The sequence below is a fragment of the Canis lupus genome, chromosome 1 (assembly GCF_003254725.2).
Source record: "Canis lupus dingo isolate Sandy chromosome 1, ASM325472v2, whole genome shotgun sequence".
NCBI classification, from domain to species: domain Eukaryota; kingdom Metazoa; phylum Chordata; class Mammalia; order Carnivora; family Canidae; genus Canis; species Canis lupus.
This window is the reverse complement of record NC_064243.1, coordinates 30,517,439-30,530,585: the sequence shown is the minus strand read 5'-3', so window position 1 is coordinate 30,530,585 and position 13,147 is coordinate 30,517,439. Positions and strand designations below refer to the sequence as shown.

General features: G+C 38.7%; 1 protein-coding gene across 5 annotated transcripts in view; it reads right to left on the bottom strand.

Moving 5' to 3' along the window:
- The window catches only part of ARFGEF3 (ARFGEF family member 3), a 176,252-nt gene that overhangs the window by 130,007 nt on the left and 33,098 nt on the right, over positions 1-13,147 (bottom strand). For all 5 annotated transcript variants that reach the window (XM_025422392.3, XM_025422396.3, XM_025422393.3 and 2 more), the window contains exons 3-4: positions 3,730-3,811; positions 596-727 (exon numbers count right to left, since the gene is read on the bottom strand). In XM_025422392.3, coding sequence (XP_025278177.1) covers positions 596-727; positions 3,730-3,811 — 214 coding nt within the window. The remainder of the gene's footprint in view (positions 1-595; positions 728-3,729; positions 3,812-13,147) is intronic.

Sequence of the window (13,147 nt, the reverse complement as noted above, 5' to 3'; positions counted from 1 at the left end):
AGTCATGGTGATCCTCAAGAGAGGGCAAAGGGAAAGAAGAGGGAGAGATGCCATCCCCCGAAAAAATAACTGAAATGTGGGAGATTAAAGTTCATGTCATTTGAGAATAGACAAGAAAGATGTGATTCTAATGTGGTTCCCAAGGATAGTCTTCCTGACCCTAAATTGACTATTTCTAGAGCCTTAGGATATGTGAAAACATCACTAGGTCACTGCTTTGTTTAATCATAAACAGGTAGCAGAGTACTCAGAATGATCGGAACTCCCCTAAGCTGGATCTACTCACATGCATGCTCTCAAAATGTGATAAATAAATACATTTCCTAGCAACACTGGATATGCAGGATCAGACCAAAAATCATATAGATTTACCGAAATTCTATCTTCTTACTTAGTTGTCATTTCTGTTCAACAATCCAGGTAATTCCGGCGGACCATAGGCAAGAACCACCATACATTCCAAATGAAGGGGGAGCTGGCATGACCACAATACAGAGGCATTTTCAAGATAACAACGAGGGCTTGGGGCGGGGGTAGGGGGGGATCAGTCTGTTCCTGTCCCAATGACGCAAACTGGCAGCCACGTCAAACCAACCTTCATCACTTCCACCTGCAGGTCTTCATTGAGGGAAGGCGTCACTTTCACAGCATTCAGAATCTGATTGAGCAGCTGCTTCTCATCAGAGTCTGTTTCCATGGATACAAACCTCTCTTCTGACAGAAGCTTCTGTAAAGAGCACAAGGCAATGATCACAGATAGATACAACAGAATAAGGCAGCAGGGGAAAACCTTAGAATGTACTGAGGATAATTTTTTGTATTCAGGAGCCACGTAGGTGGAGGTCATTGGAAAAGTACTCATGCTACGTGGCAACAACAACAACAAAAACACATCAGACCTTTTGTAAACAGTGTGGGCAAAGACTTTTTGCTGCTATTAAATAATTCTTTCTAAATAACATGGTGACCAATAGGTTATGTGGTTGGTGGGGATGGAGGATGAATGTGCCCAGGGGATTCTAGCACCTTACAAAAGTCATATTCACACATACATATTCCTAACATAGCTTTGTCACAGGAAGGGAGAACATCTTGTAGACAACAAATTCAGTTTTCAGAATTTACCTTTTTACTTCCTAATGTGAACTGTCATTTACCCAAGTAGTATTCATGAGCTCACAAATCTTAATGCATTTTCATCAGAAAACAAATCCCACAAAAACCAAAATGAGAAGTCAGTCACTTCTATGAAGTCTCTTAAGAGACATTACACCTCACAGCTCTTTTCTATTCAGGAACAACTTTCATTTTCCATAAAATTCTGTCTTAGATTGTACCAAAACCCTTCCTAGAATTTCTACTCCCTCATCTTTCCCTGGAGCCACAAGGGCTAAACTAAACTATCAGAAGTCAGCTATGAAGTCCACCTAAGTTTCTTCTTCTCCATACTAAACCTCCTTGGGCATCTTCAAATGTTCCTGGAGTGAGGTGGCTTCACAGATACTCTCCTACTTAAAATGTGGCCTCCAGAGGGAATGTCAAACTTTAAGGGGTGGTCTGACATTAAAGAATAAAAGCAACCAAGAGTGCCCCCTAAGGTACACTATGAACCTTAGGTGATTATGATGTGTCATTGTAGTTTGATTCTTGGTTAAAAAAAAAAATACCATTCTGGTGAGTGATGCTGGTAATGGGACGGGTGGGCATAGCGGACATATGGGAAATTTCTGTGCCTTCTTCTCAATTTTATCATAAATCTAAAATTGCTCTTGAAAAAAAGTCTTAAAAATGTTTAAGATGGCAGAAGGGAAAGCCAAAAAAAAAAAAAAAATGGCATCTTGGTGGCACCATTAAGCTGTCACACCAAACCTAAAACTGCCTGCCTCTAGAATTCTAGTTATGTGAGATAATTAAATGTGTTTATTGCCTAAAACCAAAAGCCAAAAAACAGCAATGCATAACTTTAATTATATTCTCAGATCAAATGAGCTTAGTTGTAAGTCACAGTACATTCTATGCTGACTTACCCCGAAATCCCTAATTCTCATTCACAAGGGCTGCAATTAGGCTATTCTTCCCATTCTGTCCTGAGACAGTCAATTTTTGAGACCCTCGTGTAAGATTTTATATTTATCTGTCCTCATCCTAGTGTAGATTTGCAGCCGTGAAGAACTTTTGGAATTCTGATTTATCCTGTGTAAGGATTCCCTCTTTTAGCAGAATGTCACTGCAAATCCAGAAATCGAGTATTTCAAATCTTCTTAGGACTCCCTGACATTTTGTCTACATCCTCTCAAAAGTGATTTTTTCACTGTCATGCAGTGCATGCCAGGCATCCCAGAGTTAAAGTTTATATTCAAACTTGTTTTTACCTAAAGTGATAAAGACTGGGGAAAAAGCCCTACAAGCATGCTGAAAGTTAAGAGGAAGTAACAGGGGCTAGTAAGAGGAAGACTCATTGTCCATCAAGTCACTGGAGTTAACATGGTAAAGTAAGCCCTTGAAAACATGGTTCTGTAAGCTTAGAGTATTTGGGAGTTAAAAAAATAAATAAATAAATGGGGGATGCCTCAGTGGCTCAGTTGGTTTAACATCGGACTCTTGATTTCAGCTCAGGTCATGATCTCAAGGTCCTGGGATTGAGCCCTACATCGGGCTCCACACTCAGCCAGGAAGTCTACTCAAGATTCTCTTTCTCTCTCTCTCCTGCCCCTTCCTCCCTCTTGCACACACACTCTCTCTAAAATCAATCAACTGAAAAAAAATAAGTGGGAAATCTATATAATACTAGAGAAAGGGAATATCACAGCAGGTCAAAACAAACTCTCATTCACATTTGTGGTTGGCCCAATCACCTTGGAGAAAGCAAAGAGTTTTTAATAACACTGACAATGTTTAAAAATGTCTAATGCAGATAATGCATAAAACATACATTATCTAATTTCGATCCACTGGAGACAGAAGAGCCATGTCTTCTCACTCTTTTATATGTATGAGAAAGAAACTTAAAGGAGGAGATAGTACACACTAATATGAAAAGACACCTGACAGAGGCCACCAATTCATGGCCACATTGAATAAATCCCACAGGCTTGTCACTTAGAAGCTAAGCCACTTAAAATTCAATATATTATATAGTCATCACCTTTGCACTGTTGGAATTAGACCTATTCTATACAGTATAAAATATAAACAAACAAATGCTCAGAGAAGGAAAGTGTTCAAGCAATCTAATTTTTCTGATTAGGCCAAATTTCTTTTTTTTTTCCCCTCCCATTCTTGCTCTGGAAACAAAACACATGAATTCATTTACCAACCTAACTGTAAAATAGAAAACAAGACAAAATATTTCCAGTTTACTAATTCTCCTTACACAGAATCAAAGATGTTAAATATATACAAGATTTTAATTGGTACAGAACTGGAGTTGTCTCTCTTGGGATTCTTTGCTCTCCTAAAGTTGGACATCCTCCAAAATATTTCATTTCTCTGTGAGTTTAGCTGGGAATCAGCATCAGATGACAAATGCTCCACAAGATATACTATACCCAGAGAAATGCTGGTAAATATAAGAAAAATCTGTTATCATTTATGGTTATTACCTAGTTCAAACAAATTACAGTTGGGGTCTTTAAACAGCTAGTATTTAAAATGTTAAGTATTTGGTCTTTCAATGCCAAAGTAGCCTATCAATTTCTGTCACCTGGTTGCACCCAGTGAGAGCCATACCTGTATTCCTGCCAAGGCATGTTGGGCCAGTTTCACATTCTTGGATTCCAAAGCCAACTGGAGAGGAAGCAAGCATTTCTCCCTGGCAAAACACATAAATAAGGACAACATATGAGCTCAGCAAAGCGGGCAGTCAAGTGATACAAGCCTTATGTACACCCACTCACAAATGCTGTGACACACATACATAAAAACTATGACCAATAATAAATGCACATGGACTTAAAAAAAACACACAGCAAAAAAAAATCTGTGCAGAAATGATAACACAGGAGCACCTGGGTGGCTCTGTTGGTTAAGTGTCTGCCTTTGATTCAGGTCATAATCTCATGGTCCTGGGATCAAGTCCCACATCGGGCTCCCTGCTGAGCAGGGATTCTGCTTCTCCCTTTTCCTCTGTCCTTCCCCTGCCCCTGCTCATGTTCTCTCTCTTAAATAAATAAAATCTTAAAAAAAAAAAAAAAAAAAGATAGCATATCGGCACTTGCCTTGGCTATAGGAAGAGCCAACACAAGGACCCTCAACCAATTGCTTTAGTGCACAAATTATTACATGGTGGGGCTCTCACTGGTCCATGTACATGCTTTTCTCTTTCCTAAATATAGGACCTAGGACATCTGGGGGGAATAACTCTAGAAAGTACCATTTATATAGATTTCAATGCCTTGCTCATACTTCTCTCTCACCAACAAAATGGATGCATTACACCACTACTGTGCCTCATCAATATAAATGGAAATTCTATTAACTTGTCAATTTTTCTCCAATTCAACATGTTCAACAATCATTTATACTTTTTAAATTTGCTTTTTGGTCTCCATCAGGTAGATCTGAATTTTTTGATGGGTTTTCGATAAGCATGTTTCCAAGACAGAAATATAAATGTCAGCAGCTTTGACCAATGAAAAGTACCTGGTACCAAGGGAGAGATGAAAAAGACATATGTGGAGAGGTACTTGGATATTTTAGGGCTTAACAAAATAACTGGGCACTAAAGTATGTTAGGAGTAAGCCAGAAGAGCTACAAAAAGAAAAACATCTTTCTGTTAGAACATTCACTCTAAATAATTAAACAATATCTAAGAATTTTAATCAACCTAGTATTTCCCCATGGAGCTACACTAGCATAACAAATGGGATGTTACTTAATTTTACCAGGCTCCCCCGCCCCCACTTAAACCATAGCAACCTCGTTTTTATCTGTTTTATTTTTTCAGCATAAACTGAAAGATTCATTGACTCTAGGGAGTACGAAAGCTACGGGGTGAGACTATAGGATTTCGAGTTTGGAGAAATATGGGTTGCTGTTGTAGAACACAATGACACAAGTTAATTATAGCTCTGATTCCTTCCTATCCACCCTGCAGCTCTTCTGCTTTTCTATGGATCCTCCATCAGTAGCTCCATGACAGATGAAGCAAGAGTCACAGACCCTCCCTAATGCTGGCCACAAAGAAAGAACAAAGACAGACTCCATCAGAGGACATTCGCCTTCACAGTCCTCACCTCTCCCCTCACCAACCCAATGCTACAATAGCCACTTTTACGTGACAATCGAATAACAGTGCAGCCATTTTTCATTAGATAAATCCTGTGACAGATGGATAAATTACCCAGTGTTACTTCCAGCGAGGGGGCTGGAATTCTCTCATTGTACCGTTATTGCCAGCTTAACTACCATTACAAGGCAAACACTGCTATGCAGTCAATTAAAGCAGGAGAGGCTGATTTTTTTCCAAGTTTTTTTTTCTTTTGTTTTAATCATAACCAGTTTATAAGCTGGAAAAATTAACTGGAAGGGTGAGCGTTGCAAAGTAGTAATAAAAGGCAGATGGAGTATTAACAGAAGAACAACAGAATGTCATCTGCAAACCCTGGAAACAATCAAATATCCATCAGGATTCATTCATTGGGGATGAACTTTCTGCTCACATTTGAAGTCAGATCTGCCAGTGAACATGCAGTACCAGTGAGCAAGTATGAGGTTCAAAACCCTCACAGTCTCACAGCCTGGGGGATGGAAAATCTCTGCTGAGTGGCCCTGAATTGAAAATGCCCAAGTATCACACATCACCCACCAAGGGCATCAAACAAGAGTGGAGGCCACATTCAGCAGCAACAGGGCCACTCCTGGGAATGCTGAACCTGCTATATATACATTGTATGATCTCAACCAAGATATATAACTGGGTCTTACTTCCTAATCCACAAAAGGGGCATCTGATGACCAATCCTGCAGGATTGCAGTAAGGAGTACAAGTAAGATATCAGGAGTTGGCAAAGTTTTTCCATAAAGAGGGAGATAATAAGCATTTTAGGTTTTCTGTCCATGTTGTCTTTAAGTACTCAACTCTGCCATAGCACAAGAGCAGTCATAGACAATACATAAATCAATAAGCATGGCTATGTCCCAATAAAACTTTATTTACAAAAAAAGGCACTAGGCCAGGTTTGGCCTACAGGCTATAGTCTGTCCAGTCCTGGAAATAGACAAAGGCAGCACAGTTCATGGTTTGCCACATGGAATAAGAAGATCTAATCTTGTCATAGTATGTGGACAGATTTTGCACAGGACATGGAACTAACTGTCCTGGGGGAGGGGGGTGGTGACAAAACCAAGCTCTCTTCCAGAGAGAGATCTTTTCGTATCAAGAGATCTCTTAGAAATGTTTTGAGAAAGGAACAGAGATTTCATCTAAGTACTAAGCCAAGGCACCCCATCCATCCAACCACCTATTCAACCAACATTTGAGTGCCTGCTGTGAGCAAGACACCATCATGGGTGCTCAGATAAATCTAGCCAAGAACACAACAGAGCAGATACTTGCTTTCATTTAAGAAAGAGAAAAATAAAATTAGCACTTATTTCTGTTTAGTGTACCTGTCACTTCAACCTTAAAATAGGCATTTTCACCCTGTTTTACACTTGAGAAACTGGAGGTTCAGAGAGCTTCTGTAGCCTGCCCAAGGCTACACAGCTGAAACCTACTGGAGACAATTCAAATGGAAATCCATCTGACTCCCAAGACCAAGTTCCTTCCAATACCCTTTGGTCTCAAAAAGATCAGAGCAAAGTTAAAAGATCCCTTTCTTAACCTTTTCTGGATCATGAACCTAAAATATCTGGCACAGGACCCTCCTCTGAGAGAAGTACAGAAATCATTTTAGGGGGCTCATGAGCCCCCAAATGTCAACTTCTTATGGATCCCAAGTTAAGAGCCCCTAACCTCAAGGGAAAGGACCCTGCCCGACATGGTGGAAATTTTGATGGGTCGGAGAAGAGGGACATGTTCCCTGACTGGTCTGAGAGTTCCACAAGGATAGGCTTTGAAGTGATGTTATGCTGAGTGAGGCAGAAAGGTAGCTTTGTGTGTGAGTGTATATATGTGTAGGAGGTAAGGGGAATGACTCTCTTGAGAATCCAAGGTCTCTCTTCCCCTCAGACCCAGCAGTGCCCTAGATTAGCATCACCAACGTCAGCTCCAGACTTAAACAGGAAAGGAACACTTGGGAAATGATTTCATTGCTTGCATTACCCTGCCGCCTTAGTTTTTTTTTTTTTTTTAAGTGATTTCAATAGAAGAATAACAGGACTGTTAACTGAGTCTCACAATAAAATTGATAATGAAGTTGCGAGGTAGCACCCACTCGGTCCCCTTTGCACATACTATATTAGAACAAATCATCTTTTGATCTTTCCAGATGCTGCCTCATTGGGAAAAGGGCATACCAAAAATCAATATTCAGTTACATTAAGTGATTATTTTTTATTCACAGGCATGTACAAGTTCACTCTTGCCTAATTAAATAAAGGCAGTGGCCTCTGGTTCCATGTCCTGACATGTAATTATTTTTTTAAAGGTTTTATTTATTTATTCATGAGAGACAGAGAAAGAAAGAGGTAGAGACACAGGCAGAGGGAGAAGAAGGCTCTCCACAGGAGTCCGATGTGGGACTCGATCCCAGGATCCAGGGATCATGCCCTGAGTCAAAGGCAGGTGCTCAACAGCTGAGCCACCCAGGCGTTCCCATCCAATTATTTCTTAAAGAATTAGCAGTGCTGCATATGCATGAGGAGCAAATCATCCCGTGACACTGTGTCTGGTTGTGTCAAGGAGACTAAGCCTACTTCCTTTACTATGTTGTCAAGACCAGCTTCATTGGGCTGGAAGATAACAATGAACAAAGGGAAATTAAAATAATAAATAGGAGGAAAGTTAGGATTTACCAAAAATTAGCTTTTGGTACCAACTTCAATATGAACTTCAAGTAATCAATTACTGAATGCTGGGCTGATTTCTCTTTGATGAACCACATGGGAAACACACAAAGATACTTCAGATTTATAATGTCTGCCAACGCTCTCCAGTTCTAGGATCCTACGATCTGAGACATTTATTCAGTAACTGTCTGAAATGCTTCATATAATAACCATGGCTCTGATTGAAAATCAGAGGCTTATATATGTAAAGGTCCATGATCATATGTTCATCTTTACTATTTAATCACAACTTTTGAAAGTAGAAATTTAATTGCTGACAAGACAAAGAGATATTAGATTACCTATGCAAGGTCCCATGTTTACAAACGAAACAGCTGTGATTTAAACTTGGACCATGGGCCTTCCAAGCCCATACCCTAGGCCTCCATAATGCTTTTACCAGCAGACAGCTCCCCACCAACTGTGGTGTAGGACATATCGTTTTAAAAATAGCAGTTCAAGTGTTGCCAGGTTAAAAGACTGGAGACAGGCACCAAACAAGTAATGTAAATGATCTTATTTTGAGTGACTGTTGATAAGGAATGCATATTTGACAGCTGGTATGTAGTTATGAGAAGGGATTGGCAATTGGGATGAATGGTAAAATGAGGCTTTAAAACCAGTTGCTGAGTTTAAGCTACAACCATCCACTTTTCCTAGTAGCCACACGCTTTGCTAATTTGAGTATGGGAGGTTTTTCAACGCTTCCCCACCCACCTTGTGTGACACCTGGGACTTTATTATTCGTGTTTATGAATACTGCGGCTGTATATAGTTTGTATAAAAACTGATGAATTTTCATTGACTAAGCTTCGCCAGAGCCAATTCTATTTAACCAATTGGAGTTGAATCGGTTCCTTAATTGACTTTCACTGCAGTGCTGTTAAAAAGGTTTCCATTTTATTACAATTTTCATTTCTATTTTAAGTTATTTTTATCAGTATCATTCCTTCTATATTTCATAACAAAGATTAGGTTCATCCTCCAGGAACTTTTTTGCCCTATGAATGCTACTCTGAACAACATAATTCCTTCTCTCCTGCCTGCTTTCAAGATATCTTAGCAAGCCTACTGTAATTATTAAGTTGAGCATATGAAGTTGCCATCTTTACAGAGTATCAGCAATTTTTTATGATTCTATTTTAAAAATCCCAAATAATATGGTTATGCTCATATTTTCACTATCATTTTATTATAAAAGACTTATATGTACATAAAAACATTCAAACAGTACAAAGGGTGGATGGCAATGAAAATCAATTAGGGCCCTGTCTAGAAGAGAGTGGGCTGGATGTTGGCAGTGGGTATTTTCAGACGGTGGCATGGGGGAATCTTTTGGTTTTTTTTTATACTTTCTATTTGTATCAATTTTTATATAATAACTCTAGAATATACTTGCATAATCTGAACAAAATACTTTTTAAAGCCATAAAGCCATTGGCTCCTTACAAAAATAACCATCACTGTTTCCTTCTGTTCTGCTCAAAAAGGTGAGTGCAGTGCTTTTGCTTGTATACAGGCAAAATATTAAGTATGGAACTAACTTTCTCCCACTTCTTATTGGTACTTACACTGACAGTCCATGTATTTTTTTTTTTTTTGAGACAGAGAGAGAGAGAGAGAGAGAGAGAGAGAGAGAGCATTTGCGTATGCACATGAGTGGCCAGTGGGGTGGAGGGAGAAGAAGAGGGAGACAGAGAATCTTAAGCAGGCTCCATGCCCAGCATGGAACCCAACACAGGGCTCAAGCTCATGACCCTGAGACCGTGACCTGAGCCAAATTCAAGAGCTAGATATTTCACTGATTGAGCCACCTAGGTGCACCATTACAGCCCTTGTATTCTTTATAGCAATTATACCTGTTGTTCTTGTCCATAAAGAAAGTTTCATTTACATGATGGGCAACACGATGCTAATTGATTTGTTTTTGTAATGAAAAGATAACTATAGGTAATTAAGTAGGCTTATCAACATCTGACAACTTGTAATACTATCTGGATTTTACCTTTGCTATTTGATAGGTCTAATGGCTCCTACTCTATAATAGATGGTTATTTGTATGGAGGTAGGTTAAATTTGTTCAAACACTAGAATTTACCTTGAAAATCATTTTTCTAACATCTATGAGACAAGCTCATTTTCTTGACTTTTTTTTTTTAATAAAAGAAGCCAATTCAGAAGAAAAAAACTGCAAAAGAATAGAAAGCAACTTAAACACGAAAAATATTTTGTTACATCATTGTGATGGGGCAACGGCAAACCCATTTACTTTTTTCATTTCAAAGTTTTCATCTAATATTCTTGCAGTAATTTAAAAACACAGAATACAACAGGTCAAGAAAACAATTCATAAAGGAGAATATATTTTTATTCACTTTGAAAATACCTTCTCCCAGTTTTATTGACCAGTTTCACTTACTGACCTATATTAGTTTCAGGTATACAACATAATGATTTGATATGTGTATAATGCAAAATGATTGCCACAATAAGTTTAGTTAACATCTAACAACTCATGAATTATAATTTTTTTTCTTATGATGAGAACTTTGAAGAGGATTCTCTTAGCAACTTTCAAATAGTCACCAGTCTGTACATGACATCACAGAACTTATTTATCTTTGGAAAAAAATTAAAGACACATTATGGGTTGGTATTTTCACCAACAATCTGGGTTTATCAATATTAATACTTCTGCCATAAGATATACATACCCTGTAATCAAGTGGAAAAACACTAAAGTTTTTTTTTTTTAATTTCCAGAGGAAAAGAGACATGAAGTCCATGCTAATCATAACAGAAGCTGCTCTGGAATCCATTTTTTCTACAACTATTGAGCATTTATTATGTTCTGGGCATTGCACTTGGCACTTAACACAGAACAGCAGAAAAAACAGCCATCATTCCTGTCCAAGATACGGGTTAGTGTCAATTCACCTTCTGATCATCAAAAAGAAGGAAAATGCCTGAGATGTGTTAGCATCAAGGCTATTAAGGTTAGCTGAGCCTATAAAGATGAGCATGTCCAGTAAAAAGATCAAAGCAAGTGTCCTTTTCCTTCCATCAGACACAAAATGTGCTGGACACAACATGCTGGCTTTTTTTCTTTGGCTTGAGTGTTCCATCACTGTCAACCAGAGGACCCCTAATCGATACACAGGAGAGTAGCCATGCAAGTATTAATGCCTTCCACGGAAGAGTGTGCGGGGCACCACTTTAAGAGCTTAGGCACATGATGTTCTTTAAGCTTCATGCCAACCCAGTGAGGAGGGACAAACAGTATTGGCATTTATTGATGAGGAACAAGAGGATGAGAGGAAAACTCATTCCTGGAAAAGAGATGAAGCAGCAGCCGAGCTGTGAACACAAGCTCCTCCCACAGCAGATGACCTTACTGGTTCCCATTGGTAGCTCTCAAACCCTGTTCCAAGACTGGGTTAAGCATTTTACACACAGTAAGCCTGTGAAGGACCTTTCATGAAAAACAAAAAGCCCAGCATCCTTTCTTTCTTACATCTCCTCACATTATCTCCCACGTCAATCATTTACACACCGACTTGTATGCTGTTCCACCGTGAAAGACTCAGCTCTTCCTCACCTTCATCAACACACTTAGCAATTTCTCATATAGCCCCTTCCTGTGGCACCATGAAAAGGTTTATTCTTTAAGATGTCCACCAAAAATAATTTGTCAATAAGTACCAAGAGTTTAAAACCATGAATCTGCCTTCACTGAGGGTCTTCTATGCCATGAAATCTTTCTAAAGAAATCATTATACATGTAACAAAGCTTTAGATGCAAAGACTTTTTTTTTACTGTTCTTTTGTTTATAATGTAAATAAGGTTAAGGAAATTATGGCACATTTATAAAATGGAATAATAGACAATAATTAAAAGTATCCTGGAATGTTTTCACTGACACAGGAAAGTGCTTTGAAATATTATGCCAAAAAATTTAAAAATGAAAATGCAATGGAGAATACATACTATGACATTCCTACTCTTAAATAAACCATTACAATTATAGAAGGCTGGAGGAGGGAGAGAGGCCGGAAAGAAATTCCTCAGACATGTCCAGAATGCCTTTCTGCCTTTTGGGAATACGAATGATCTTGGTATTATTATTACATGTTTCTACAGTCAAAAAATTTTCAAGAACATATTGCCATTAGAAATAAAAAGTGAAGCTAGCCCTGTACTACACGAGCAAAAACGCCTGCCCATTTTCTTTCAAAGCTTTTGGCCTGGGACCCTGAGGAGCTATGTTTCCTGTAACAGCTTTCATCTAATCCTTCCTGAGCTTTCTGCTGTGCCAACTTCTACTCTGTCAAGTCACCACCCTTCCTTCTTATCAAAAACTAGGCCATATTCCAGGAATAGTTCCCCTTCCCCTTTCCTCTAAGACATTCCTTTACCACCTTTCAAATACTTCCTGAATTCTTTGTTTTCCCTAAAGTCTTTTTGACTGAAAAATAGGCCTGCTTATGACCCTAAAATATACTTAATTATCTTAGTCACATAGTGTAAAATCACTATGCTTAACTTCATTTTGCTTCTTTCTAGGACAAGCTTTCCCATAATCAAACTTTTGGGCTTAGAATATAAATATACCACTAGCATGAAACCTGCCTATGGGAATTGTTCTGCCCTGTGGCGTAACACAGAACCACATGTATCTTTTACTTAATGATTTTTTTATTTTTAATTTTTAAAGGTTTTATTTATTTATTCATAAGAGACATGCAAAGAGAGGCAGAGACATAGGCAGAGGGAGAAGCAGGCTCCATGCAGGAAGCCTGATGTGGGACTCGATCCCAGGACTCCAGGATCACAATCTGAGCCAAAGGCAGATGCTCAACAACGGAGCCACCCAAGTGCCTACTTAATGATTTTTTTATGATGAAAGTGTTCCAACTGGCAATCCAGAGGTAGGACTCTGCCCAGAATCTCTGCCATGAAGAGGCAAAAAGCAATAAATCACCAAAACAGAAAGGATTTCTAACTCATATGTTCAAATCTTAGGGAAGAAGAAAAAAGTAGCTGGACAATACCATAGCATAATCTTTTTTAAGTGCTGATAATTTTATGTAAATAAGTAGCTACCTCTTGAAAAACAGCAATTAATGGTATACATATCTTTCAGGAAAGTCTATGTA